Raw genomic sequence first — 23,428 nt, 5'->3', positions numbered from 1 at the left:
AGTTTGGAACTGTTGGTTAGGTGGATTGGCCACGCACAACTGCTCCTTAGTGGCCCAAGCTGTGTAGGTTAGATGGATTAGCTATGATAAATGTGTGGGGTTACGGGGGTAGAGCAGGGAAGAGGGATTGGATAAGATACTGGGTCAGAGAGTTGGTGCAGACTCGATGGGCCGAATGGCCTCTTTGCACTGTACAAATTCTATGATTCTATGAAATGGATTATTTGCCCCGATTCTCTGGAGTGTCTGCTGAGGTTACGCCACAAGGCCAGGAAAACCCCCCCTCTTAGCTATGTCTGCTCTGTGACAGTAGCGTTATTGTGAAGCAAGGCTGGTCTTCAACAGCACCACAGCATGAATTACCCTGAGAGAAGGTTTGTTTGGCTGCCGGCAGTATGTGGTTTGGGGTGAAGAGGGGATTCTTGGGGAGGTATTTCACATGGTGTGTTTATATTGATAGTGTGCTGTTGGTGGCAGCTGCTTGGTATTCCCATTCCTGCTGATCCTTGTGCCTCATATACACATGGAAGTTGGCATTTCTTGGATCCCAAGAATAGGGATTAGAGAAGCTAAAAACATTGTGACAAGGACTGATGTCATGTTGTACACTTTAAAGGAAAAGGTTAATGTGATGATCAGAGGTTGAAGCTTCCTCCTGAACATTCTTTTATTGGAGCCTCACTGTGATAATAAAACATTTATATTGTCACAAAACGTTGGTGAAATAACTCTTTATTTACAAGGATATTTACATAACAAGAACTCTCCCTCCCTGTTGCTTCCTGCTACAGCAGGTAGAGAGACTGACACACCTGCTTTAAATAGGGAGCATGAGGCTCCCTGATTGGACCATCGATTAGGACTCATCAGAGACATCTTTTGATGCCAACCAGATAAACAAAATCAAATTAACTTAGGGACAACTCAAACGGGGTAGCTCCCAAAGGGAGGGGAACTGCCCGAAACAAAAAACAAAGTGGAAAGGAAACTTAAAACATCAAATTAAAATGTGATTAAGGGGGATTAGGACTCATCAGGGAGTTCATACTCGAGAAGGCCAACCTTATTAGCCTGACTGAAGTCCTTACAGATGGATAGGATTGTTTTGTTTTCAGTTTGTATCTTTAACTTGGCGCAAAATGAAGCAGATCATGTGACCTGCTCTGAGTTCTTTCTGATAATGTCTGGGTGGCATGGCTGTTAAACACTAAAGGGAGGCCCAAGTTGTTTGCTGGAAATAAGATATAAGGTTTTTTTCACTTGGAGACAATGGCAGCAGCATCTGTGTTTACAGTCATTAGACTACTAGACTGCTAGCCTCCAAAGTCCCAGGAAGATGCTGAGAATGTCAGGTGGTGAACAGTTATGCATTAAACTGCCCATTTACTTCCAAGATAAAAGAGAGTTGGGGGTCTCACAGATAGCTAACCAGCATTTCTGCCTGGATACAAGGCCCATGTCATTCATCTTGCCATGAGGGTGGGCTTTGAAAGGGAAAGGGTTTCTAAGATATCACTGAAACTCCCAGACACAGGCAGTCTTCCAGAATCTGAAAGAAATGGAGCAGCTAGTGAAGATAAGCCTTGATAGTTCACTGCACAGGAATATGAGTGGGCGATCACACTTGGATTGAAAAGACCAAATTCATGAGGATTTGAAACAAGACTGGAAAATTTTCCAAACTTTTGCTAAGGGTAGAATCTCCAGGAAAAACACTCACCGTGAAAGAAAGTTCTGGGGGCTAAAGGTTTCCACACTGGGAAAAGAAAACAACAGAAGCAAACCCTCGGGAGCTAAGAATCACTTTGCAATAGGTCCAGAACAATCCAAAAAGCACTTTAGGGACAATCTAAAGCAGTATACTTAAGAAGTGAGCTTTTCAGGTTTGTTAAAAGTAAGAAGGGGAATGTGCTGTTGCGTGGTTTAAAGCATGAGTTGCCTGCAAAAATAGTGTTCAGTCAATGATGCTTTTAGTCTGTTTGTTACAGTAAAAGTCTTAAAACATGAAATCTTGTAAGTTTGAATTTATTTTCAAGGTTATTGATCTGTACAGGGATCATGACAACATGCCGCTGAATAAATTATGGAAGCAATCTAGTTACTGCACTTTTAATGTGTTAATAGTGGAAATATGCAAGGGTCACTTTAAAAAAAATGCTCCAGTAAACCCACCTGTGTGGTTACTCAGGGCAAGAGGGCATCTTTTAAGGTAAAGTTTCCCTGTCTAATGTATAACATTTTGTGTTTGGAACACAAATAAGGGCATTCTTTGTAAAATGTTGATGCAAGATATTTAAAGGAGGCTCCAAAATTGGCGACACATTTGATTGTTTGCTACGACGAGCCTTGTTCAGTTTCAAGGTTGTTAATATTTGCAGTCTGCCTAGAAATGCTGTCACTGAATTTATAGACTGTGTGAAATTTGCAATTCCTTTCCTGAAAATGGTGTGGAAACGGGACCTTTGAACATTTTTAAGGCAGGGGCAGATCGATTCTTGTAAGTGAGGGGTGATAGGTTACCGGAGGTAGGCGGGATGCAGGTTTGAGGTTACTATCAGAGAAGTAAGGTCAATGGGTCGATTGGCTGACTCTTGCTCCTTGTCTGTAGATAAATCATTGAATCCATTCAAAAAACCATAAGCCTATCATATGGGAGACAGGAAATTGTAAACTTGAGACTGAAGTAACTGTAATTTGTAAATATATACTGATTAGAGCAGTTTTTTAAATTCATTCCTGGGACATGGGCATCGCTGGCTGGCCAGCATTTATTGCCCATCCCTAGTTCTCCGAGGGCAGTTCAAAGCCAACCACATTGCTGTAGCTCTGAAGTCACATGCAAGCCAGACCAAGTAAGGATGGCAGATTTCCTTCCCCAAAGGACATTAGTGAGCCAAGTGGGTTTTTCCGACAATATCATCAATAGAAACATAGAAACCCTACAGTGCAGAAGGAGGCCATTCGGCCCATCGAGTCTGCACCGACCACAATCCCACCCAGGCCCCACCCTCACACATTTTACCCACTAATCCCTCTAACCTACACATCCCAGGACTCTAAGGGGCAATTTTTTAACCTGGCCAATCAACCTAACCCGCACATTTTTGGACTGTGGGAGGAAACCGGAGCACCCGGAGGAAACCCACGCAGACACGAGGAGAATGTGCAAACTCCACACAGACAGTGACCCAAGCCGGGAATCGAACCCGGGACCCTGGAGCTGTGAAGCAGCAGTGCTAACCACTGTGCTACCGTGCCGCGGATTAAGATTCTTAATTCCAGATATTTTTTTATTGAATCCAGATTGCACCAACTGCCGTGGCGGGATTCGAACCCAGGTCCCCAGAACATTAGCTGGGTTTCTGGATTAATAGGCTAGCGATAATACCACTAGGCCATCGCCTCCCCTATATTCTGTCCATGCCACCAGTGTCTAAGAGATTAGTTTTACCTGATATACCTACTGTTTCAAATCTTTGAGGGAAATGATTGCCTATGTCACAAAAACCTGCTTCTACCTCTTTCTAGGTTCTTCACGACTTCACCAGGCACAAAAGTAACATCCGTGAAATGGGAAATTTATGGGTAAGTCGAGTCTTGAAAATTGAGAGATTATAATGAAGAAGGATGAGGCCTGAAATTGTTAACTTTATTTTCTCCTTTAGTTTATCTGCAGTTTCCAGGGTATATCAGAATGTCCAATGAGGAAAGTTGAAATGCAAGTTTGAATGAATATGCTAATACGTTGAGTAGAGGGAAAGTGCGTGCAGAGATTCAATTTTTTAAATGTATTACTAGTAGATCCCCTGATGCATTATATATGTGGAGATGAAGTGTAGTCTGCAAATGAAGTAAGGCTGTAGGGAGATGATAATTGGACCCGGCTGCTCAGGTGTAATTTGATTTTCATTTTCAAGTCTTATATTCTGTCCTTATTTTTAATTTAGTTTATTTATTAGTGCCACAAGTAAGCTTATATTAACACTGCAATGAAGTTACTGTGAAAATCCCCTAGTAGCCACACTCCAGCACTGTTCGGGTACACTGAGGGAGAATTGAGCATGGCAAATGCAGCTAACCAGTCTTTTGGACTGTGGGAGGAAACCAGAGCACCCGGAGGAAACCCACGCAGACACAAGGAGAATATGCAAACTCCACACAAACAGTGACCCAAGCGGGAATCGAACCCGGGTCCCTGGTGCTGTGAGGCAGCAGTGCTAACAACTATTTAACCACTATTCTAATTTCTATTTCCATTATAGTTTGCATGTTCTCCCCGTGTCTGCGTGGGTTTCCTCCGGGTATCCCAGTTTCCTCCCATAGTCCATAGATGTGCAGGTTAGGTTGATTGGCCATGCTCAATTGGCCCTTAGTATCAGGGGGACTAGCAGAGTAAATATGTGGGGTTACGGGGATAGGGCCTGGGTGAGATTGTTGGCGGTGCAGACTCAATGGGCCAAATGGCCTCTTTCTACATTGTAGGGGTTCTGTGATTCTATGATTATATTTTCCTCTATCTATGTTTATAATGGAGATTGAGTATGTAATCTCTCCATGCTGTAAGTACACTTACTCCCAGAGATGACAGTGGGGTAGGGTACAGCTACAGCAAGATAAGTTTTGCACAGGCATTTTTCATTGGGAGCCGTGTGTAATTATAGCCTGACAAGTTTGGACATTTTCTATCCTGAATGGGCGTAGGAATTTACAGTGACAGCAGTTGACAGGAAGTGTGCACAAAAGTCAGTTTTTTATATATATATGGTACCATAGATTGTGGTGTATAAATTGACTTTCTAAAAGCTCTTCCAAAAGCGGGGGTTGACTTATACACTGACTATAAAAGTGAACTATCGGGCGGTACGGTGGCCCAGTGGTTAGCACTATTACCTCACAGTGCCAGGGACCCGGGTTCAATTCCGGCCTTGGGTGACTGTCTGTGTGGAGTTTGCACTTTCCCCCCGTGTCTGCGTGGGTTTCCTCCGCGTGCTCAAGTTTCCTCTCACAGTCCAAAGGTGTGCGGCTTAGGTGGATTGGCTATGCTAAATTAACCCTAGTGTCAGGGGGGATTAACAGGGTAAATAGGTGGGGTTACGGGAATAGGGCCTGGGTGGGATTGTGGTCGGTGCCGACTCGATGGGCTGAACGGTCTCCTTCTGCACTGTAGGGATTCTATGATTCTATGTTCTGCTTGTCGATTGCCATTCATGGCCCACTCTGTGTGGAATTACCTTAAAATCCCATGCACATCTTCTTGCCTGCTTGCCATGCACCAATTTATAAGGCAAGTTTACCCCTAAAGATCCCGTTCTGAGCTGAAAAATTGAGACTATCGCCTAATTCAAGTTATAGCCTTTAGCATGCATTTTGGCACCGAAGAAATGGGATCCACCCGTACATCAGGTCAACTGATACACCACAACCCACAATTACTGGAAGCAATGACATGAGCTTGGCTTCCTGATGTGGTAAATATGCATTGGTCCATTTGACACAATTTGAACTTATAATAGATGCTGGTCACTTCATCCATATCTATTATAAGGCACCTTTCAATAGATTTTGTTTCTCAAGTTCTTCCCACAGAACTTTCTGATGGGGTTACCCGAAAAGGTTCTTGTACATCAAAGATTGTTCTGCCAGTCAAGAAGAAAATGGCTGACCTTCTACCTTAATGCATTTTCCCCACCCAATCCCCATATCCCTTGACTCACTCGTGTCCAAAAATCTGTTGATTTCATTTTTGATTATACGCAATGACTGAGCATCCACAGATCTTGGGGCAGAGAATTCCAAAGATTCACAGTTATCTCCGAGTGAAGACATTTCTTCTCATCTTCATTCTAAATGGCTGACCTCTTGTCCTGAGACTGTGACTCCCAGTTCTGGATTCTCCAACCAGCAGAACCAGCCTCTCAACATCTATCCTGTTAGACACTCTCTCAGATTCGCACGTTTCAATGTGATCACCTCTCATGCTTCTAATCTCCAGAGAATATAGGATCATTCCATTCAAATATTCCTCACAGGACAAACCCTTCATCCTGGGAATCAGTCTAATATCCCAAGTCTACCTGCTTAACTTTAGATTCCTATCCCGGACATCATACTGGTGAATCTCTTCAGAATGCTCCAATTAAATTGGGGCATTCAAAACTGCACAACCAATCTTGTGACATATGTCAACATTCTGTATAAATTGGTTACTTTATTTTATTACTCTTTTCCCCATTTATATAACCCAAGATGTTGTTTGCCTTTTTTAAAATGGTTTTATCTGCCTGCACTTACAGTCTCGGGGAATTTTGGCTGGAGCTCTCCGGCCGTTCATGCCGGCGAGATTCTCCTGACCCACCAGCAACGCACCCCCGCCTGCGAGTTTTTTCCGCTGGTGTGAAGTGACGTCAGTGGGAATTCCCATTGACAGCAGAGGGACCCCAGAGAATCCCGCCGCTAGCAAACAACGCGCCACCTCCCACTGCGGGAAACACGCGGCTGGCAAGCTGGAGAATCTCGTCCTTTGTGTTTGAATCCTGAGGGCCTTTTTTAATCCAAACTCTTCAGCGTCTTTTTGGATGAATCCCATTGTCCATCCTCCCATTTCTTCTGTCTTGACCTCAAAATGTATTACCTCGTACATCCACAATAAATTGTATCTTCTGCCTGTTTACCCATTCTGCCATCCTATGTCTTCCTGAAGTCTTCTTTCCACCTCTCAGAATTGCTAAGTATGTTTAAAGGCTGAAACCAAAATGTATAAAAGCTACTTAAAATCCATTATCACTGGCATAAGTTAACATTTTATTTAAATTTTCTCACCAATTTGCTCCCCTGCTTCCTGAAGGCATTCCACCTTTGCTGAGGTACAGTTCCACAGCTGCTGTGTGACCACTCTCTCTCCGAGCCTTGTTAAAGTGGTTATTATTCATACTGGAGTTTTGATAGTGAAGTTTGCCAGGTGAACCATCCTTGGAGTGTGAGAACCAAGCCCAATCTGCCCAGTTCTAGCAAGGATCCCAGGCTGATGTCTTCAATTCCTCTCCTGCTCATACAGCATTGTTCAGGTCAATAGTCGCATCTCCAATGACACCCAACTGAGTTCAGGTAACTTAACACTCCTTGCAAATCAGAACCATCCTGTTTAGCCTGATTCAGCTATTTACTGGATAAATTCAGAGCCAGGTTGGTTTTTTTGTTCATTTGGTTCAAATATCCCATATCACAGCCATTCAGTTTTACGACAGTCATCAGCTTTGACAAAGGGTCATCTGGACTCGAAACGTCAGCTCTTATCTCTCCCTACAGATGCTGCCAAGCCATTTTCTGTTTTGGTTTCAGATTCCAGCATCCGCAGTAATTTGCTTTTATTTTAGTCATCAGAATCCAATTGCCTTATATCGGAGAACTTTCATTCAATACAGGAGCTTGCTGAAGTGAAAGATATCTTACTCTGCTTGGCCCTGTGATGGCATCAGTCCATCTGGGGAGACATAGCAATTAGGAGCAGGAGTAGGCCATTTGGCCCTTCGAGCCTGCTCCACCACCCATTTTGATCATGGCTGATCATCAAATTCAATATCCTGATCCTCCCTTCCCCGAATATCCCTTGATCCCGCTGGGCCCCGGGTACATGTCACTTCTGTGTTGAATATTGTCTGTTTTGGCTGTCGAGGTCTGTTCGAGACTGGCAGTCCCTCCTGCATTTGGCACAGATGAATAGTGTTTGCCCGAGTCCCTGGATCAATAGTAATAAAGGAAATATAGTTATAGATGGGCAAGATTTAAAATGCGCTAAGTGATTTATAATATCAATGTGCTGCAATCTTTAAATTCAATATAAAAGCAGCTACATAAAGTGATTTTCAGACTAACTCATTTTAAATGAATTGTCTGACCTTCCAACATTCTAATGTTCTCCCATGCTCTGCTGAAGGTGCTGAGTCATCAGTGAGCTGTGGTTTCACAGTCCTGTGGCACAGCGGTACTGTCCCTGCCTCTGGACCTGAAGCTCCAGGTTCAAGTCCTACTTCAGGACATAATGGCCACAGAAGATGCATTCATAATGTGGCTGAAATAACTCCTCAGAGGCTGGTGTACCTTCACCGGATTCCTTTTACTTACAAACTTATCCCCACTCCGAAGAGTGCTTCAAAGTCAGAATCCAGAGTATTAGTAGACCTGACACTTAAATATATATGTGGGGCACCCTGATTGGGCAGGCAATCATTACCTCAATCAGGGAGCTCATACTCCCAAGGATCCAACCTTATGGACCTCGTTGAGGTCATTACTGTGGCCAAACAGGTTGACTATCAGCCTGTAAATCCTTCCAATAATCCTGATGGCAGGTTGGTAAGAGTTGGGGAGTTTCAGAGAGAGGTCAGCCATACTGCAGATGGCAACAGCAAACCACTGCTTTTCTTTGCCAAGCCATAATCCTGGGCCAATCCAATGGGAGCTCATGGTCGTCAATGCCCTCATGAGGCATGGTATCTGGAGGAGTAATAACTCGTTCACCAGTCAGTCACTAGAGTGGTGATTCCCATAACTGATATTCCGATTCTGCACCCAATCCTACTCTTCAGTCAATAGTAACAGATCCTCACTTTACAATTCGAGCCACTGGATATCAACAAGATGGGGAACTCTGAATATTTACCTAGCTAGCTCGGGACAATCGTTCCACCGTTATAGCAATCCAGATTGAAACCGCCTACCAAAGCAAACTGTGGAGGGAAACTGGGGCCTTCGTGGCCTGCAAGGCTCTCCTCTATACGACGCAGCTAATCTTCCAACATTGTCACCCAGTCCAGCTGCATAAACCAAAAAGCATGAATACCACTGCCTCAATAATGGAAAGAAATATCCAATAACCCAAGAAAGATACAGATTGCAGGAGCAATGCCACTGCACAATAAGGCCTTAAACTTAATATTAATATCGGTCCCTTATGGGAGAATTTCAAACCAATGCAGCAAGAGTAATGTGCATCCTCAATACACAAACAATTAGAAAACTCCCTTCCCTATTAAACTGCTACTGACAATGCTATCAATTATCTGACGATTAGGAGTTTACAATTCTCACTGTGAATTACCTCAGAATATCATTACCACTAGTCTCGCGATATCACAATTGGGCAGATTAATTTATATCTCTATTGTAAAGCATCTCATGAATGAATCATAGAATCATAGAATCCCTACGGTACAGAAGGAGGCCACTTGGCCCATCGAGTCTGTACCGACCACAATCCCACCTGGGCCCTATTCCTGTAACCCACATTTACCCTGCTGATCTCTCTGACACACGGGGGATCAGCAGGGTAATTGCAGGATGTCTTCTACATTTTTTCTCCATGTTTCCTGTTGGTTTGAATATAGTGGTGGGGGGGGGGGGGTGGGGGGGGGGGTGGGGGGGGGGAGGTGGGGGGGGGGGGTGGGGGGGTGGGGGGGGGGTGGGGGGTGGGAGGTGGGGGGGGGGTGGGGGGGGTGGGGGGGGGGTGGGGGGGGGTGGGAGGTGGGGGGGGGGTGGGGGGGAGGTGGGAGGTGGGGGGGGGGTGCTGGGGGGTGGGGTGGGGGGTGCTGGTGGGGGTGGGGTGGGGGGGTGGGGGGGGAGGTTGGGGGGGGGGGTTGACATCCCAGCGGGATATTGTTTTCTGGGGTGTGGGAGGGGAGGCAGTGGTTGGGAAGTGAGATCGCTGTGGGGTGGGGGTGGGGGGTTACACTTACTGGATGCCATTTGGGAGCCACCCCCTGACCCACATGCACTGCTGTAAAGTCACTCAGTCGTGCATTAGGCCCTTACTGCCACCTTTTACCTGCTGAATTTCTTGAGACATAGAATGCAGAAGGAGCTCATTCGGCCCATCGAGCCTGCACCGACAACAATCCCACCCAGGCCCTATCCCCGTAACCCCACACATTTACCCTACTAATCCCCCCTAACACTAAAGAGCAGGTTAGCATGGCCAATCAACCTAACCTGCACATTTTCGGACTGTGGAAGGAAACCGGAGCACCCGGAGGAAACCCACGCAGACATGGGGAGAATGTGCAAACTCCACACAGACAGTCACCCAAGCCGGGAATCGAACCCGGGTCCCTGGTGCTGTGAGGCAGCAGTGCTAACCACTGTGTCACCCCAAGAAACCTGGGCCGCATGAGCTAAAGTGAAAACACGCAGCCTGGTCTACTCCAGCTGGATACTCCAGCAGTCTCTCTCCCAATGCCCCTTGATACCATCCATCCATTTATTGCTATCCTAAGTCTATTCAGTGATGTGGCCTCCACAGTCACCTGTGGTAGAGAATTCCACAGATTCACCACCCTCTGAGTGAAGACGTTTCTCACCATCTCAGACCTAAGTGGCCTCTCCCGTATCCTAAAACAGTGACCCCCTTGTTCTATAGTCCCCAGCCAGAGAAAACAACATCTCTGCATCCAGTCTGTCTAGTCCTGTCAGAAATTTATACGTTTCAATGAGATCCCCGTCTCATTCTTCTAAATTCCAGTGAATACAGACCCAGTGAACCAATCTTTCCTCATACGACAATCCTGCCAGGAATCAGTCTGAACCTTCACTGCACTCCCTCTATTCATGATGTGGAGTTGCCGGCATTGGGCTGGGGTGGGCACAGTAAGAAGCCTCACAACACCAGGTTAAAGACTGACAGGTTCATTTGGAATCACGAGCTTTCAGAGCGCTGCTCCTTCATCAGGTGACGAAGGAGCAGCGCTCCGAAAGCTTGTGATTCCAAATAAACCTGTTGGACTTTAACCCGGTGTTGTGAGACTTCTTACTGTCCCCTCTATCCTTAAATAAGGAGACCAAAACTGCACATAATACTCCGAATGTGGTCTCACCAAGGCTTTGTTGCTCCTGTATTTTGGGAAGTGGGGCCACTGTTGGATATGCAGCAACTAATTTGCACACAACCATGTCCCACACACAACAGAAGGTTTTGAGTCATAAAATCTAGGCGGGACACTGGGCGAACCCTTTGAATTAGTGTCATGAGATCTTCTACCTCTGCCTGATAGACAGACGTAGCCTCAACTTAACTCTTATTTGAAAGGCGGCATCTCTGACAGTGCAGCGCTCTCTCAGCACTGCAGTAAACGGTCAGCTTGGATTTTGTGTTTAAGTATTTGAAATGTGGTTCGAGCCCACAGCCTCTTGGCCCAGCCCAAGGCTGCTAACGCTGAGACATCAATATGTCTGTGTCCCCTCATTGCTTCTGGGCTTGTGTATGAACCTTCATTGTTCACATGGTGGCTAAATTCTATTTCAGGGCCAAATAGACCCAGCAACACTCTCGGTCATCTGTTAGTCTATATATAGGAATTGAGTCTCCAATGAAGCAGCCACCAAGGAAAAAATATCTGGAGGCAACGCCCACGAGGGTGCACATCAGGAATGCTGTGACATTCTGCTCACCCTTACGATCAGCTACAATTACACTGAGTCAGCCAGCACTCATGATGACTTACGCAGCAAAGCCAGTGTCAATAATAACTGTAAGCTCTCCCGAAGAAACCCTGGATGTGATCTTAGTGACCGTTCACGCCACGCTCCTACTGCAGCGGGGTTGGAGAGTTTGGCAGCCAGCCAAATCTCCGTTCACTGAGCGGGATGGGAAAATCCCACCGGTGTGAACGGCCGTAACTTTCTGGCCCCCCTGAATATAATAGTTTTTAATTGTGTCCATCGCTGAGTTAAAGTTTGTCCTTGGTACTGTGAAGTCCAGAGTAAACTGTATGGAGTTTAAAAATGTGGAACTATGCAAAGTTTACAAAGAGACCCAGCAGTGCAACATTATCTATGTAATAATGAGGAATCAATCATCAGATCGTGGCTGTCATGCAGTTAATACAAAAGGTGTTTCTAATTGTGTAAATTAGCGTACATTTTTATCTACCTGTAATTATTTTGTGTGTGTTTTCTCCTCCTGTCAATGTTTCTTATGATCAAATCCAACACCCACATTTATAATGACACTCATCAGGACAAATTCAAGGATGCCAACTTTCAAACTATCACAGCAATTTATGCCACAGGAAACAATGTGACAAATTTACATTGGAAATTTCCTTATAATTATGGACATTGAAATGCAGAATGCAAAACATAAAAATAAGGCTAGAATGTATTACTTTAAAATGGGGTTTAAACTACATCTGTATGCCCAAATATCTCCCACCCTTTAACCTCCATCACCACGGACAATCGACTAATATATTGTAGGAATTGTTAGATAAAGGTGAGAGACCAGCTGTCAGAGCAAATGGATCAAGTATTTAGAAAAAGCATAAATGTTCATCAATGTTTTGTTTTATTTTGCTGTGGGGTTGAGCATGTTTTGGATGAATTAAGCATGCTCTGCTTGTGTTTATTCTTTGACTGTATTCAGTGAATAATCAAATTGTGTATTCCCTTCTTTGAATGTTTACATCTCAAGTTCAATAGGGAGCTAAAGAGACTTCTTTAACCCCTTGGAATCGATTTCCAGACTTTTAGGGCATTTTATAGTGGTGGTTATCTCATCTGTGTTGGTGGCGTCTGTAAATGATTCCATTTGTGAATGAATTCACTCAATGGTTATGGAAGTAAAGCATTGTATAGTTGATCAGATCTGTCCACTATAGTGAAACGGAATGAAGTGCAACCCAGCATGTTATGCAGCAGCAATTTTATAATAGGAAAGAAGATTCTTTTTTCCAGTAACACACTTTACCGCACAATATTTAAAAAAATTCATTTGTGGGACATGGGCGTCGCTGGCTGGCCAGCATTTATTGCCCATCCCTGATTGCCATCGGAGGGCAGTTGAGAGTCAACCACATTGCTGTGGCTCTGGAGTCACATGTAGGCCAGACCAGGTAAGGACGGCAGATTTCCTTCGCTAAAAGACATTAGTGAACCAGATGGGGTTTTTTGAAAATCTACAATTGGTCATCAGTAGATACTTAATTTCAGATATTTTTTATTGAATTCAAATTCCACCAACTGCCATGACGGGACTTGAACCCAAGTCCACAGTACATTAGTTGAGCTTCTGGATTAATAGTCTAGTGATAATACCACTAGGCCATCGCCTTCATGTAAAATTAAGTTTCAGCTCATAAAGAGTGTTGCTATCACACTGATAACTGTTCATCTAATTTCCACATAAGGCATATAGTGGTATTAGAATTATCCAAGGCTGAGGCATTTGGTAATTAAAGGGGAAATAAATAATAATAAATCTCTTGGCTGGGATTTTCTGGCCCCTTCTGTTGGTGAGATCTTCCGATCCAACCAAAGTCAACACAGATTTAAATGGATCGCCACATAAGCAGCAGGAAAACCAACCAAGGCAGAGCCGGAAAGTTCCGGTGCTTGTCTTTACTAAAAATTAGTGCTCATAAGTGAGTAAAATAATAGAGATCATAGAATCCCTGCAATGCAGAAGGAGGTCATTCAGCCCATCGAGTCTGCACCGTCCACAATCCCACCCAGGCCCTATCCCTTTAACCCCACATATTTACCCTGCTAATCCCCCTAACGCTAAGGGGAAATTTAGCATGGCCAATCGACCTAACCTGGACATCTTTGGACTGTGGGAGGAAACCGGAGCACCCGGAGGAAACCCACGCAGACACGGGGAGAATGTGCACAGACAGTGACCCAAGCTGGGAATTGAACCTGGGTCCCTGGCGCTGTGAGGCAGCAGTGCCACCACTGTGCCACCATGCCGCCCCAGATGTTACTTGATATGGACTGGATATTATTCTCTTGAGAACTTTCCATTAAATAAAATAATCTTTTAATTTATAAGATGTTTTGTTTAGTATGAATCTTGCTTCCAAAAATCCAATCCTTCATGTAGTTTATTTTTGAAATGCTATTGTATATCTCTTCATTTGGTGATTAAAGTTTTGTTTAAAAATATTCCTCTAGGGCCATATGCATGATCGGTATGGGCAGCTGGCAAGCGTCTACGTCAGACTTCTCGGAACCAAGATGGATTTTCATAAAAAGGTATTTAATTCATTGTATTTATTTAAATGGCGCGTCTTGTTTGGATGATTTTTTCTGAAGAGATATCCAGATTGAATCTTTGCGTTAAACCTAAAGCTTCATGCATTGACTCTTGAGTTGATGTTAAGCTGCTTAAATTATGCTGCGTTGACCACAAAACAGGGTGTTTACAAAATCAAATCAGGTAATGCAGAAAAACTTGCATTTATATAGTGCCTCACACAGGCTGCAACCAACAGATGACCTTTGAAGCTTAATCGTTGTTGGTATTTAGGCAGTTGACATGAAACACTTGTTTCTAGTAGTGCTGTATGGAATGCAGACAACTCCTTATCAATTCTACAAGGTTCTATGGGCAGCATGGTGGCACAGTGGTTAACACTGCTACCTCACAGTGCCAGGGACCCGGGTTCAATTCCAGTCTTTGGTGACTGTGTGGAGTCTGCACATTCTCCCCGTGTCTGCGTGGATTTGCTCCGGTTCCCTCCCACAGTCCAAAGATATGCAGGTTAGGTGGATTGGACATGTTAAATTGTCCATTCATGTCCCATGATGTGTAGGTTAGGGAGATTAGCGGAGAATTACACAGGGTTATAGGGATAGGGCCTGGGTAAGATGCTCTGTTGGAGAGTCGATGCAGACTCGATGCACTGAATGGCTTCCTGCACTGTAGGGATTCTATGATTCTAAGTATCAGCATTCCATGTTCAGAATCATTTAACAAAATCTGACCATAAAGAATAAAAAATTCATATAAATTATACCTACTATCACAAAACACATTGGAAGAAGAGAAGTGTTTTTATTAATTAACTGCTATTTGTATCGCAAAGTACAGCAGTTTCTAGCCACATTTTCTCTATCATGGCCTCCTGTCCAGCTTAAAACGTAGACATTTATTATACTTCTGTTAAATACTCCAGGTTCCAGATTCATCCACAACCACTCCTACTATTTGCTCCCTCTTGCTGCCAAACATGCAGTTTCTCGCTTAATCAGTCACCATTAGTAGCCTCGATATATATAATATATATGGTGCATGAACAGTGTGTCCTCCAGTACACCAGAAGCAATGTGCTTATTTCAATCACTTATTGCAATCACTTCACTGATATTGATTTGTCCATTTGTTATATTTATTGTGGATCTGAGTGATTCTTCAAGAGAAACAAAGATAACTTGCATGTCTGCGTGGATTTCCTCTGGGTGCTCCAGTTTCTTCCCACAGTCCAAAGATGTGGAAAATCATGTCTCACAAATTTAATTGAGTTTTTTGAAGGGGTAACCAAGAAGGTAGATGAGGGCAGTGCAGATGATGTTGTCTACATGGACTTTAGCAAGGCCTTTGACAAGGTACCGCATGGTAGGTTGTTGCATAAAGTTAAATCTCACAGGATCCAGGGTGAGGTATCTAAACAGATACAAAATTGGCTTCTTAACAGAAGCCAGAGGGTGGTTGTAGAGAGTTGTTTTTCAAACTGGAGGCCTGTGACCAGCGGTGTGCCTCAGGGATCAATGCTGGGCCCACTGTTATTTGTCATTTATATTAATGATTTGGATGAGAATATAGGAGGCATGATTAGTAAGATTGCAGATGACACCAAGATTGGTGGCATAGTGGACAGTGAAGAAAGTTATTTCCAATTGCAATGGGATCTTGATCAATTGGGCCAGTGGGCTGACGAATGGCAGATGGAGTTTAATTTAGACAAATGCGAGGTGATGCATTTTGGTAGATTGAACCAGGGCAGGACTTACTCAGTTAATGGGAGGGCGTTGGGGAGAGTTACAGAACAAAGAGATCTAGGGGTACATGCTCATAGCTCTTTGAAAGTGGAGTCACAGGTGGACAGAGTGGTGAAGAAGGCATTCGGCATACTTGGTTTCATCGGTCAGAACATTGAATACAGGAGTTGGGACGTCTTGTTGAAGTTGTACAAGACATTGGTAAGGCCACACTTGGAATACTGTGTGCAATTCTGGTCACCCTATAATAGAAAGGATATTATTGAACTAGAAAGAGTGCAGAGAAGATTTACTAGGATGCTACTGGGATTTGATGGACTGAGTTATAAGGAGAGGCTGAATGGACTGGGACCTTTCTCTCTGGAGCGTAGGAGGCTGAGGGGTGATCTGATAGAGGTCTATAAAATAGTGAGGAGCATAGACAAGGTAGATAGTCAATATCTTTTCCCAAATATATTGCTTTAGATATAAAAGGGTCCAGAGGGACAATTTTTTCTAAAACTAGAGGGCATAGGTTTAAGGTGAGAGGGGAGAGGTACAGAAGTGTCCAGAGGGGCAATTTTTTCACACAGAGGTTGGAGTATATCTGGAACAAGCTGCCAGAGGTAGTAGAAGAGGTGGGTACAATTTTATCTTTTAAAAAGCATTTAGATAGTTACATGGATACGATGGGTATAGAAGGATATGGGCCAAATGCGGGCAATTGGGATTAGCTTAGGGGTTTTAAAAAAAAGGGCGGCATGGACAAGTTGGGCTGAAGGGCCTGTTTCCATGCTGTAAACCTCTATGTGCGGGTTAGGTTGATTGGCCATGCTAAATTGCCCCTTAGTGTCAGGGGGATTAGAAGGGTAAATACATGGGGTTACGGGGATGGGGCCTGGGTGGGATTGTTGTTGGTGCAGGTTCGATTGGCTTCCATCTGCACTGGGGATTCTATGATCTATATGGTACCCATCACAACCTAAGGACATTCCAAAGCAATTCTCAGCCACAACGTCCATTTGAAATGTTGACACTGCTGTAATGTAGGGCAGGTGGTACGGAGGAGCCAGTTGGCCAGAGCAAGTTCCTAAAAAGCGCAATGAGATAAATGAACAGGTAATCAGTTTTAGGATGTTGGTTGGAGAAGAATAGTTGGCCAGGACACTGGGGAGAATTCCTCACTCTCTGCCAAAGTAGTGGCGTACTCTAACCTCGAGAGTACAACTTAAACCCATGGCCTTTTGAAGATGAGTGTGTGCTACCAGTTTGTAAAAGTTATTCACTTAAGTAATAATCAGGGTAAGGTTTAGTGTTTTGTGTCCTCTTGGAATGGATTTGTTTTACCAGTTTGTACTGTCTCAGAGAGTTTAACCCTAAATCCAATATTGAGTCAGCATTAATCATTCCTTTCAGAATGAAATTTATTTTCATCCATTTTTTCCCATTCCTCTGCTGAAAACATTGATTCAGTGGTGGGGTACAGTTCCATAGAAGTTGGTCAGCCTTCTATGCCTTGTCCATGTGGCAGTTCTTTGTAAGTGTGAGCCTGGTGTGATGATACTGTGTCTTTAAGAGATGTATTTTTATCACGTGTCTTGTGAGGGCTATGTTCAAAATTCTGCTCTGTTTATGGGGCCAATTTGTCTGTTCCAGACAGCCCACATGCTGAGAATGCAGACGAATAATTGATCCTAAATAATGGGGCGTTTGTTTTAATCTGTTTGTTTTGTTTTTGTTCCCCTGGAGTTTCAGAGTAGGGTTTAATTAGGTTGATTAACAAGAGGCAGAGTCATGTGACTGGGTGGAGCTGAGTTTACAGAGACGAGCGGGCAGATTCTGCTTGGGCCTGCAAGAAGCATTTCTCTTTCTCTGGAGATTGCTATTTGTGTGTTGGAAGGCAGGTATCTTTCTCTATATCTCTTTCCAAGGCTCCATCGGCTCTAGGACTGTTAACAAGTAAAACACATAAGTCTATGCTGTTTGTTAACCAATTCTGGAAGAGGAGTTTAAGAGTCATAGAGGTTTACAGCATGGAAACAGGCCCTTTGGCCCAACGGTCCATACCGTCCCTTTTTTTAACCCCTAAGCTAGTCCCAATTGCCCGCGTTTGGCCCATATCCCTCTATACCCATCTTACCAATGCAACTGTCTAAATGCTTTTTAAAAGACAAAATTGTACCTGCCTCTGGCAAGACTATGAGGAATATTGCTTAAATTGGAACTACTAGAGATAGGATAGCAGTTCAGAATTGTACCTTGTCATTTTTAAGTATTTCAATTGGTAAAAGTTAACCTAATTGATTTGTTATATTTAAGTTTTGACAGCCACCAATATTTATCCTCCCCTTTGAAATTGAGTGTGCTGATCATTCCTAGTTCTTCTTGCATTATTTACGTGGAATATAGAACTGAGGTTGCATCAGCTGCTATGCAGTAACTGAAAAAAAATCCAAGCGAACTTTCTTACAAATCACTTGTGTTTCCAAATGGAATTATTCTAATAAACTATTGATGGTGATTAGAGAAGCTTAACACAATCTTAAAAGAAATCCACTATGCTATAATAGTAAGGCTGAAAACAGAGATTTGTTAAAAGCAAATTACTGCGGATGCTGGAATCTGAAACCAAAAGAGAAAATGCTGGAAAATCTCCGCAGGTCTGGCAGCATCTGTAAGGAGAGAAAAGAGCTGACGTTTCGAATCCCGACGACCCTTTGTCAAAGCTAAAACGGAGATTTGTTACCCAGTAACAAGGTTAGAAGAGGTGAACTTGCACTGTGTGATCAGATGTGCAGGTTAGGTGGATTTAGCCATGCTAAATTGTCCCTTAGCATTCCAACATATGTAGGTTAGAAGGATAAGCCATGGGAAATATGTGGGGTTAAGGGGAGAGGGCCTGGGTAAGATACTCTGTCAGGGAGTTAGTGCTGACTTGACGGGCTGAATGGCCTCATCTGCACTGTGGGGATTCTATGATCAGATGTGTAAGTGCCAAACGGAGGGAGATAAAGGTGCAGAGTGGTGCAGTTTAGGATGACTTAACTTTTATGTGCAGCTGCTTCTCGGCTTTGCAAAAACAGCTGGAAATAGCACAGTAACCGTATTTTATTTCCTTCCATATGCCTTCTTGTTTCCTCATGGTCTAGTGATAGTGTATGTGTGTTTTCCTTTGCAATCTGTGTCTGGTTTTATTAGCTGCAGTGGTGGCTATACTCCTGGTACAGTTGGGAGGTTCTCCATGTTCCCTGACTGTCTGAGGAAGTTTATGTACGGGCCTTTGGGATTTCAACTATTGAAAATCCCAAGCTAAAAGCTAAAGCCTGAATTCTTGAGTTACACCTCAAGCTATTCCTACGTACGTTAATGGGAAGTGTGTGTGGCCAATATTCCTGCCTTTGGTCAGGTGCATCTAATTTTAGTACAGTCAAAAACTTGCAGATAAAATCACACATCTAGTATTTCCCAACATGAATATTCGAAAAGGTGTCCGAGAAAGATTCACTGACTTAAGCTTTATCTGAACGTTTTGGACTAATGCACTCAAACAAACTGTTACAGCAATGACTGTTCATGTGATAAATTGTGAAGGCAGATATGGTGTACATACATCTGCAACATTAATCATTAATCAAGAAAAAGTTTAAAGGATACTGTTTAATTCTCGCTGAAACCCAGTCCCCTACACTTGGCCAAGAAATTTGACCATGTAGTGCCCTCTCTTTTGAATGCTTAATGGACTTGTAGGCAGGAAATGGAAGTTAATGAATTGCTGGAAGTATGCCGACCATTTGGTATGGGGAAGGGGGAGAGAATTGGTGTCCAGGGCTCCTGCCTAAAGCAGGTGTCAACTCTTTGCAAATTCAAAGAAGGGACCTAATACCTGTTTGAAGCCCCCTCGACAATATTGGTTTGCCCCAGTTCTGGGCTGCCATTCAGGAAACAGGTGATCCTTAAAAGGTTTGCTGTCGACTGGAACCAGTAAAGGTTTAATATATACTCATCTGAATGTGGAACTGAGAGGAATCGGAGTGTTTTTAAAAAAATTTATTAGTGTCACAAGTAGGGTTACATTAATACTGCAATGAAGTTACTGTGAAAATCCCCTAATCACCACACTCTGGTGCCTATTCGGGTACACTGGTGTGGAGATGTCGGCGTTGGACTGGGGTAAGCACAGTAAGAAGTCTCGCAACACCAGGTTAAAGTCCAACAGATTTATTTGGAATCACGAGCTTTTGGAGCGCTGCCCCTTCATCAGGTGAGTCACCTGATGAAGGAGCAGCGCTCCGAAAGCTCGTGATTCCAAATAAACCTGTTGGACTTTAACCTAGTGTTGTGAGACTTCTTACGGATACACTGAGGGAGAATTCAGCATAGCCAATGCACCTAACCAGCACATCTTTCAGACTGTGGGAGGAAACCGGAGCACCCGGAGGAAACCCGCACAGACATGGGGAGAACATGCAGACCCCGCACAGACAGTGACCCAAGCCGGGAATTGAACCTGGGACCCTGGCACTGTGAGGCAGCAGTGCTAACCACTGTGCTTCTCCCGAATCAAACAAAGCAGAACAATGGTGGAGTCACGAAATGATTACAGCAAGAGGCACTGAGAAATGCAGCATGAGAGGTGATAAAGGATATATTGACTCCAAGTTGAGCTATTGCTAAATTTTAATTCCGTAATTAGGAGGAAGTAGGTTTCTATTGTTTTTCACATTCTAACTAATTTGAACAGGGAAGGATTCTATCAGTTGTATATCGGCGCCTGAATCTGGACATTTTCTGACCTTTTTGTTTTCTGCTTTGGCTTTGTACAGCATCCAGAATTCCCCCCTAATTTGGAGGTAACTGACGAAACACTGGATAAAGCTTCTGGCACAGATGTAAACAACATGTAAGTCTGACCAAGTCACAGGATGCCAACCCTCCCACTTACACTGTTCTGAACTGGTCTGTAGGGACTCCTGTGTTCTGAGGATAACTCAATCCCCCCCCAGGATTTGTGAGCTTGTTCTAATTCCAGAGAATCCTTACTCTTCTGAAGGGGATGACCAGAGGCGTAATGCGAATCTTCATTCGCCGTGAATAATTGACCCAGATGTGCTTGAAGGAGTATTTTTGTAAATTTGTAACCTGACTGATCTGTTATTTTTAACTCCAACCTAGTTAATCTGTTTTCCTAATTCTCAAAATTAATTATGTGGTGGAAATCTCGTTAAGCAGTTTTTAATGATATCCTGAACTGTGAGCAGATCGCGGCTGATTTATGAATGTTTTATAAACCCTCAGATTAGTTTCTGACCTTGAAATCGCACTCATTATTTTTCAAAGGGTAAAATAATTTGTCGACATATGCACATACCATACAGAACATGCTAACGAGAAGGACAAACATGTTCTCCCAGTTATCTGCTCCATAACTGCTCGGGAATGTGTAGGAGCTGCATGGGGTAACTCTTTCTCTTAAGTCTAGGTTCTACATTGTTTACAATGCAGTTCCATTTTGTATATTTCCACAATTACATCCATGAGGGTTCACTTGAAAGAAATAGCTGGAACAGTACTGGATTGGATGACAGGTTGTTCCATAACTCTTCAGTTACCATGCCCTAAGTGAGTATCCGGGGATGAAAGGGTTGATGTATGAGGAGAGATTAAACAGTTTGGGCTTATACTCACTGGAGTTTAGAAAGATGAGAGGGGACCTGATTGAGGTATATAAGATACTAAAAGGGATTGATATTGAGTGAATGTAGACCATTGTTTTCCTCTTATGGGGCAATCTAGAACAAGAGGTCACAGCTGTAGGTTGAGAGGTGGCAGATTTAAAACTGAGATGAGGAGGAACTACTTCTCGCAGAGGATGGTGAATTTGTGGAACTCGCTGCCCCATAGCGCGGTGGAGTCTGAATCATTGAATGGTTTCAAGAAGGAGATAGATATATTTCTAATAAAAAACTGGCTAAAGGGATGTGTGGAACAGGGGAGGTGGATTTGAGACCACAGAGAGATCAGCCATGATCTAATTGAATGGCGGAGCAGGCTCGAAGGGCTGAAGTTGCCTACTTCTGCTCCTAATTCCGATGTTCCTATTGGCAACCATGGACTTCCATGTGTTGGCTCATGGTTAAATTTGGCAACCATGGTTTGCCATTGCCTTCTGCAGAATGGCTGACCAAGAATCTATCCTGCTTTAACCACCTGCCACAGGTGCTTTTGACAGCTCTGACAGTTGATTTTGACTGTTGACCGTTCCAATGACCTTTACAGTAATGAGTTTATACACGTTTTACACACATTTATGCCTACTTTTAAAATTTCCAAAGGGCACCTGACTTCCACCAAAGAGCACTCTACCTTCCCCCAAAGGTGTCCCAGGACCATGTCCAAAGCGGTACCTTCGCTCTCCAAAGGGATACCCTGGCTATCCAAGTGAATCCACAAAGTTCAAACCTACCTCTTACCTCTCCTAATCTGCACACTTCGGATTTCACACTGCTGGCCTACCGACATTCCAGTTAGGTGGATGCAGGTAATGTTTCAAATGGCGAGCTACCTCCCTGAAAATGGGAAGTGCCGTTGTGGGAAAAGCCACTTGTGCCATTTTCAATATTATGGAGAGCCTTTCCATTGTGGTGAAAATCTGAACCTAGGTTGCCTCTAAAGTAATGTTTAGTCAATGTTGCTTTTAGTCTATTTGTCACAGTATAAGTCTTAAAACTTTAAATCAGGATCTTTTCCGTCAGTCATTGGAATTCAAATACCTTTTTAAAAGATTGCGTTCTTCACAGAGATTGTGACACCACTTGACAAATGAATTATTTTAAAATGTAGCGACTCTTAACCAATCCATAGTTAAAAAAATAAGTAATTAGATGAATGAACAGTGAATCAGTTTTTTGAGATGAAGGGCGAATGTTGGCACGTACACTGGGATAATGTTGCACTTCCAGTACCATGGAATAATCAATTACTGCCTGAGTCATGAACATCAGACAAACGAGGCCTTGATAATGTTGCAACTGAAGGGCAGCACTTTCCATAATGTAACATTCCCACAGTTTTGCACTAGAGTGCTGGTTCAAACATAGAAACATTGAAAATAGAAACAAAAGCAGGCCATTCGGCCCTCCGATCCTGCTCCATCATTCGTTTTGATCATGGCTGATCATCAAATTCAATATCCCGATTCGCCCCTTTCCCCCATATCCCTTGATCCCTTTAGCCGCAAGAGCTATATCTAATTTAAAATTGTGAGATGAATTTCTGCTACAGGGTTTGATCCCATTACTTTCTGATTTGGTAGTGAGAATGCCACAAGCTGAGCGGTACCCTACATAGTGTCACCCCCATAATAACCCTTTTCAATGAGGTGGATGAGCTTCTGGTTGCAGACTCTCTGTTGAAAGGCAGTATTGTTATGTTTTAAAGTGTTTCCATTCCTGGAATGCGTGCTCACTGTACATTTCTGTGTGGCTGCTGCAACTATGATTATTTGCAGTGGAGTACCAGGGGGATAGTTAGAGAATCATAGAATCCCTACAGTGCAGAAGGAGGGCATTCGGCCCATCGAGCCTGTACCGACCACAATCCCACTCAGGCCCTATCTCCATAACCTCATGTATTTACCCAGCTAATCCCCCTGACACTAAGGGGCAATTTAGTATGGCCAATC

The 23,428-nt window shown here is 43.6% G+C and overlaps 1 protein-coding gene across 2 annotated transcripts in view; it reads left to right on the top strand.

Annotated features, from left to right (window-relative positions):
- The window catches only part of LOC144502780 (huntingtin-interacting protein 1-related protein-like), a 180,696-nt gene that overhangs the window by 61,020 nt on the left and 96,248 nt on the right, over window positions 1-23,428 (top strand). For both annotated transcript variants that reach the window (XM_078227047.1, XM_078227046.1), the window contains exons 4-6: window positions 3,529-3,585; window positions 13,942-14,022; window positions 20,571-20,647. In XM_078227047.1, coding sequence (XP_078083173.1) covers window positions 3,529-3,585; window positions 13,942-14,022; window positions 20,571-20,647 — 215 coding nt within the window. The remainder of the gene's footprint in view (window positions 1-3,528; window positions 3,586-13,941; window positions 14,023-20,570; window positions 20,648-23,428) is intronic.

Source organism: Mustelus asterias, chromosome 13 (genome assembly GCF_964213995.1).
Source record: "Mustelus asterias chromosome 13, sMusAst1.hap1.1, whole genome shotgun sequence".
Taxonomy (NCBI): Eukaryota; Metazoa; Chordata; class Chondrichthyes; order Carcharhiniformes; family Triakidae; genus Mustelus; species Mustelus asterias.
The sequence above is the reverse complement of the archived record's forward strand: the minus strand, read 5'-3'. Positions and strand labels throughout refer to the sequence as shown.